At 46.5% G+C, this 6890-nt stretch overlaps 1 protein-coding gene across 1 annotated transcript in view; it reads right to left on the bottom strand.

The window, feature by feature from the left end:
- ing3 (inhibitor of growth family, member 3) overlaps positions 1 to 5476 on the bottom strand; it is a 5539-nt gene extending 63 nt beyond the window's left edge. Inside the window, exons 1-12 of the mRNA XM_079235809.1 lie at positions 5104 to 5476; positions 4896 to 4967; positions 3916 to 4016; positions 3627 to 3692; positions 3284 to 3380; positions 2914 to 2979; positions 2664 to 2780; positions 2411 to 2571; positions 1981 to 2171; positions 1710 to 1902; positions 307 to 345; positions 1 to 156 (exon numbers count right to left, since the gene is read on the bottom strand). The exon at positions 1 to 156 is cut by the window's left edge and continues 63 nt beyond it. Coding sequence (XP_079091935.1) covers positions 40 to 156; positions 307 to 345; positions 1710 to 1902; positions 1981 to 2171; positions 2411 to 2571; positions 2664 to 2780; positions 2914 to 2979; positions 3284 to 3380; positions 3627 to 3692; positions 3916 to 4016; positions 4896 to 4967; positions 5104 to 5353 — 1470 coding nt within the window. The 5' untranslated portion in view covers positions 5354 to 5476 and the 3' untranslated portion in view covers positions 1 to 39. The remainder of the gene's footprint in view (positions 157 to 306; positions 346 to 1709; positions 1903 to 1980; positions 2172 to 2410; positions 2572 to 2663; positions 2781 to 2913; positions 2980 to 3283; positions 3381 to 3626; positions 3693 to 3915; positions 4017 to 4895; positions 4968 to 5103) is intronic.
- Positions 5477 to 6890: the final 1414 nt, after the last annotated feature.

Below are 6890 nucleotides of genomic sequence, written 5' to 3'. Positions count from 1 at the left end.
ACGGAGCCGGACCCCGGACCCTGGACCCCGTCAGCTGGTCTACTTGTGGCGGCTGCCCCGCCTCTTCATGGCCACCGTGCACTGGGGGCAGAACCACTTCCCCTTGGGGGCCTCGGTGAGACCCACACAGCCGTAGTGGAACCACTCGATGGGGCACTGGGGAGACGGGGACCAGTAAGACCAGATCACCCACCAGTCTGCTACTGGGACCCCTTCCTCTGATGAAGAGGATCCTCTTCACCAGATCCTCATCAAGTATGACACTAAGGACTAATACATAATAACTAATAAACTAATGATACTCACGTCTGTGTTGTCACAGCCCACCATCTCTCCATAAGACACCTGGAACAAAGCAGGAGGCGTCACAACAATGTCAACAAAGAGCTAGTCATAATGATGCTAACATTAGCATGACCAATGAGCTAGTCATAATGATGCTAACATTAGCATGACCAATGAGCTAGTCATAATGATGCTAACATTAGCATGACCAATGAGCTAGTCATAATGATGCTAACATGAACAAAGCGCTAGTCATAATGATGCTAACATGAACAAAGAGCTAGTCATAATGATGCTAACGTTAGCATGAACAAAGCACTAGTCATAATGATGCTAACATGAACAAAGCACTAGTCATAATGATGCTAACATGAACAAAGCGCTAGTCATAATGATGCTACCATGAACAAAGCGCTAGTCATAATGATGCTACCATGAACAAAGCGCTAGTCATAATGATGCTAACATTAGCGTGAACAAAGAGCTAGTCATAATGATGCTACCATGAACAAAGCGCTAGTCATAATGATGCTACCATGAACAAAGCGCTAGTCATAATGATGCTAACATTAGCATGAACAAAGAGCTAGTCATAATGATGCTAACATGAACAAAGCACTAGTCATAATGATGCTACCATGAACAAAGCGCTAGTCATAATGATGCTACCATGAACAAAGCGCTAGTCATAATGATGCTAACATTAGCATGAACAAAGAGCTAGTCATAATGATGCTAACATGAACAAAGCACTAGTCATAATGATGCTAACATGAACAAAGCGCTAGTCATAATGATGCTATCATGAACAAAGCGCTAGTCATAATGATGCTAACATTAGCATGAACAAAGAGCTAGTCATAATGATGCTAACAATAGCATGAACAAAGAGCTAGTCAAAATGATGCTAATGTTAGCATGAACAAAGAGCTAGTCATAATGATGCTAATGTTAGCATGAACAAAGAGCTAGTCATAATGATGCTAACAATAGCATGAACAAAGAGCTAGTCAAAATGATGCTAATGTTAGCATGAACAAAGAGCTAGTCATAATGATGCTAATGTTAGCATGAACAAAGAGCTAGTCATAATGATGCTAACATGAACAAAGCGCTAGTCATAATGATGCTAACATGAACAAAGCGCTAGCCATAATGATGCTAACATGAACAAAGCGCTAGCCATAATGATGCTAACATTAGCATGAACAAAGCACTAGTCATAATGATGCTACCATGAACAAAGCGCTAGTCATAATGATGCTACCATGAACAAAGAGCTAGTCATAATGATGCTAACGTTAGCATGAACAAAGCACTAGTCATAATGATGCTAACATGAACAAAGCGCTAGCCATAATGATGCTAACGTTAGCATGAACAAAGCACTAGTCATAATGATGCTACCATGAACAAAGCGCTACCTGGTTGCAGATGCAGTAGCGGGGCTCGTTGGGGTCGTAGGTCCAGTCCACCTGGCTGCTGGCCTCGGCCTCCGGCAGCGCTGAGGCATGCTGGGAAAGCTCCTGAGCCAGAGCCGACGAAGACGAGCAGGACGACAGGGAGGAAGACGAGGACGAGGACGAGGACTGGTGGCTGGACGACTTGATGCTGCTCCTGGAAGACGAGGACGTTTAGACCACAGGACACCATGGAAACCAGAGGGTGTGTGTGTGTGTGCGCGTGTCTCCTCACTTGGACTTGCGCCCCCTGGAGTCCGAGGCCGTGCTGGGCGGCAGGCTCTGGGTGAGCGTGGAGGCCAGAGCGGAGGAGGAGAACCCGCTGGCTTCTCTGGACACGGAGAACTCTCTTCCCAGCTGGAAGTCGTTGTTCTTGATGGCCTCGTAGCTCGCCTTCAGGCTGGACGTCCTGCGGCCCTCCTTCATCTGCAGGGTCACACAGGGGGTCACACAGGGGGTCACACAGGGGGTCACACAGGGGGTCACACAGGGGCCACACAGGGGCCACACAGGGGGCCACACAGGGGGTCACACAGGGGGCCACACAGGGGGCCACACAGGGGGCCACACAGGGGGCCACACAGGGGCTTTACCTCTGTGAGTGAGTGAGTCTGTGTGTGTGTGTGTGTGTGTGTGTGTGTGTGTGTGTGTGAGAGAGTCTCTACCTGGGCCGTGGCCTGCACAGCCTGGGCAGCAGCCATGGTGATGGCTCCGGCTCCGGCTCCGGCTCCGGCTCCCGGTCCGGCGGGCAGAGAACTCATGTTGTAAGACGCCAGAGGCTGAGAGGACTGAACACTGAACCCGCTGGAGGAGGCAGTGCGGCAGCCTGAAGGACACACACACACACACACATTACCATCACCTTGACCTTCACCATCAGGTGCAGAGGACCCCTCACCCTCACCCTCACCCTCTCACCTGGCGTGTTCTCCTTGGAGGCGTCTGACGTCAAGGTGGACAGAAGAGCTTCAGACTTGAACTTCTTCTCTGGAACGTGTTCAGTGGTGTGATGAGAGGGAGCGCTGTACTTCCTCTCTGGACACACACACACACACACACACACACACACACACACACACACACACACACACACACACACACACACACGTGACTGTTACTACTGGTGCTGTTACTGGTGCTACTGGTGCTGCTACTGGTCAGTACTCACTCTCGGTGGCCGTGTGGGAGTGATGGTTGTTCACCGGCTGAGAGGGACTGTCCATCTCTAGAGACCCTGAGGAAGAGGAGTAGACGTGAACCCTCGTCTTCATCCTCTCACATGAACCCTCCTCGTCTTCATCCTCTAGTCTACATGAACCCTCCTCGTCTTCATCCTCTAGTCTACATGAACCCTCCTCGTCTTCATCCTCTAGTCTACATGAACCCTCCTCGTCTTCATCCTCTAGTCTACATGAACCCTCCTCGTCTTCATCCTCTAGTCTACATGAACCCTCCTCGTCTTCATCCTCTAGTCTACATGAACCCTCCTCGTCTTCATCCTCTAGTCTACATGAACCCTCCTCGTCTTCATCACTCACGTCTCTCCAGCACCTCTGTGATGCCGGCGTTGTCGGCCTCCAGCTCCATCTTGAATTTGGCCAGTTCCTGATCCAGTTTACGCAGATGACGGTCCACCTGGAGAACACACACACATTACATTTAACACACTTTACATCTAATACACACACATCATTACAGTAGCGTTGTTTCACTGCTACCTTGACATTATATTAATGTTGACATTAATACATTAAAGTTAGGAAGTCTTTCACTGACATCTGGTGGACAACAAGCAAACACTCAACCTGGAAACTCTCCCAACTTTAACTCAAGATCCACACACACACACACACACACACACACACACACTTCTTGACTCACCAGATCATAAATCTGATTGGCCAGCTGGACTTTCTCATCGGCGTCTTCCAGAGCTTTGTAGTAGTCCTGAAACAGTGAAGCTACTCGTTAGCACACCTCTGTTAACACACGTCTGTTAGCACACGTCTGTTAGCACACGTCTGTTAGCACACGTCTGTTAGCACACCTCTGTTAGCACACGTCTGTTAGCACACCTCTGTTAGCACACGTCTGTTAGCACACCTCTGTTAACACACCTCTGTTAGCACACCTCTGTTAGCACACAGTCACATTGATGAACATGTCTGACCTTCTTGATGACCTCCATCTGCTCGTCTCTCCACTCCGGTTTGCTCTTCTTGGCGTCGACGAAGAACTCGATCACCTTCTGCTCCAGCTGATCGGTGGCGTCTGAGACGAGAACACAGGGGATCATCCTCAGGGGAGCTGACAGGCTGACCAATGAGCAACATATTGCTCATAAACTCCTGCACACCGCAACTTATTGCTCATAAACTCCTGCACACCGCAACTTATTGCTCATAAATTCCTGCACACCGCAACTTATTGCTCATAAATTCCTGCACACCGCAACTTATTGCTCATAAACTCCTGCACACCGCAACTTATTGCTCATAAACTCCTGCACACTGCAACTTATTGCTCATAAACTCCTGCACACGGCAACTTATTGCTCATAAACTCCTGCACACGGCAACTTATTGCTCATAAACTCCTGCACACGGCAACTTATTGCTCATAAACTCCTGCATGTGTTAACTTATTGCTCATAAACTCCTGCATGTGTTAACTTATTGCTCATAAACTCCTGCATGTGTTAACTTATTGCTCATAAACTCCTGCATGTGTTAACTTATTGCTCATAAACTCCTGCAGACGTTGTTGTTGTTGTTGGACAATAGTGAGAAAAGGCCTCATAAGGTTCAACAGAACGATTCATCTGGTAAAAGCACAATAAACATAATACATAATGTTCCTAATGTGTAAATAGGTGTTCATGTTATGTGTGTTCATTGTTATTGATGACTGCTTTACATCCGGGTCATTAAAGCTACAGTCACGTGATCAGCGTCAGCGCTGCGCCTTTGTGAGCGCTAATGGAGGAAGTGACACGTGTGTGGATGTGACTGGGTTATGGACGGGAGGTGTTGCGCAGATAAACGCTCCCGTGTTAACTGCGTCCGGCTCGCTGCCGGTAGCCGGGTTTGAGGCCCTGTAGCCGGGTTTGAGGCCCGGCCTCTGACCCCCCCGGGGAGCCGCTGTACGTACTCTGCACCTGCAGGTCCATCTCCCGCATCTCCGTGAACCGGTCCCGGAGGTCCATGGGCAGCTGCTCGATCACTGCGGGGGAGACGACACGGTGAAGCTAGGCTAACACGGAGAAGCTAGGCTAACACGGAGAAGCTAGGCTAACAGCCGGGGCCGCACGAGCCCACACATGAACGCGCAAACGGCCGAGTCGTCGTGTCGTACTCACTCTCCAGGTAATCCTCCAGGTACAACATCGCTGCAGGGTTATCAGTTTTGGGGCGTTTTATGGAACAATCTTCTTCTTTCAAAATGGCGCCGCGAGCCGCTGTTTTCAGGGGAAAAATACACCGAGAAATTGAGGTCAGAGGAGCTGATGACGCGCAGAGCTGCCGGTGTTCTGATTGGTTGGAACTCACGCGGGGCGTTGATTCGCGTTCGCAGAACGGATGTCTTCTGGGAGTTGTAGTTCGACACATGCGGAAGCTCGTTTCTTTTGTAAGAAACACCCTGAAATCATTCGTATGTTGTTATTATTTATTTATTGTATTAGTGTGTCATCAAGCAGAGTCTCCAATGACATGATGTTATGATATTATTTGTTTTCCCTTTATCTCTTTGTATATTCTATTGTCAACACATCTACGCTTCTGTTGTCATGTTGTGTTATTGTATGATGTAATAAAGATCACTGCACAATAAAGACGGCTGGGCCATGTGACTGTTTGTTTCTGTTTACATGTTAAGTGAAACATAAGGATGTTGTGCTTAATAGTTAGACAAAGAAATACCACAATATCAAATAAATAACATTACTACTTATTATTATTGTTATTATTATATAACACTATTATTGTTCTGTGAATTATCTTTAAAATCAAACACAAACTGATCACAAAGATCATTCTTGAGTTCCTGTTTGACGTTCTCCTTAATTCTCATATGTCCGTTTAAAAATAACTCTTTTTGGACTCTGAACATTTCATACTGATCATAAGACATTTGCTTGGTTGTTTTATAAAGAAAGATATTAATCTCTCATGTGATATTAATCTCATCATGCTACATAAAGACTCCTTTATTCAGCTGAACGATAACAGAACGATAACAGCTCACTGCTGCACAAATACACACAGGAGAGAGAGGCAGGACCAGCAGCAACAGACCGTGTTCGCCCCCTAGTGACCAGCTTCATGCTGTAAGTAATGGAAGCAGTAAAAACATTCAGATCTTTATTCATCAGAGTTTATTCATTATATTCAAATTATTGAGCACAAACATTTATAAAAAAACAACAACGAGGGAACGATCAAATCAGGGTTGCTCAACAACCACTTTTAACATGTAAAAAAAGTGAAAGCAAACATCGGAACCATAATGCACCTCAAAATCAATATACATATATATATATATATATATATGTATATATATATATATATGTATTATACATCTACACTCACCTAAAGGATTATTAGGAACACCATACTAATACTGTGTTTGACCCCCTTTCGCCTTCAGAACTTAATTCTACGTGGCATTGATTCAACAAGGTGCTGAAAGCATTCTTTAGAAATGTTGGCCCATATTGATAGGATAGCATCTTGCAGGTGATGGAGATTTGTGGGATGCACATCCAGGGCACGAAGCTCCCGTTCCACCACATCCCAAAGATGCTCTATTGGGTTGAGATCTGGTGACTGTGACATGTTAGTACAGTGAACTCATCGTCATGTTCAAGACACCAATTAGAAATGATTGGAGCTTTGTGACATGGTGCATTATCCTGCTGGAAGTAGCCATCAGAGGATGGGTACATGGTGGCCATAAAGGGATGGACATGGTCAGAAACAATGCTCAGGTAGGCCGCGGCATTTAAACGATGCCCAATTGGCACTAAGGGGCCTAAAGTGTGGCAAGAAAACATCCCCCACACCATTACACCACCAGCCTGCACAGTGGTAACAAGGCATGATGGATCCATGTTCTCATTCTGTTTACGCCAAATTCTGACTCTAC

The sequence above is a fragment of the Taurulus bubalis genome, assembly GCF_910589615.1.
Source record: "Taurulus bubalis genome assembly, chromosome: 20".
In the NCBI taxonomy this organism is placed as follows: domain Eukaryota; kingdom Metazoa; phylum Chordata; class Actinopteri; order Perciformes; family Cottidae; genus Taurulus; species Taurulus bubalis.
The sequence above is the reverse complement of the archived record's forward strand: the minus strand, read 5'-3'. Positions and strand labels throughout refer to the sequence as shown.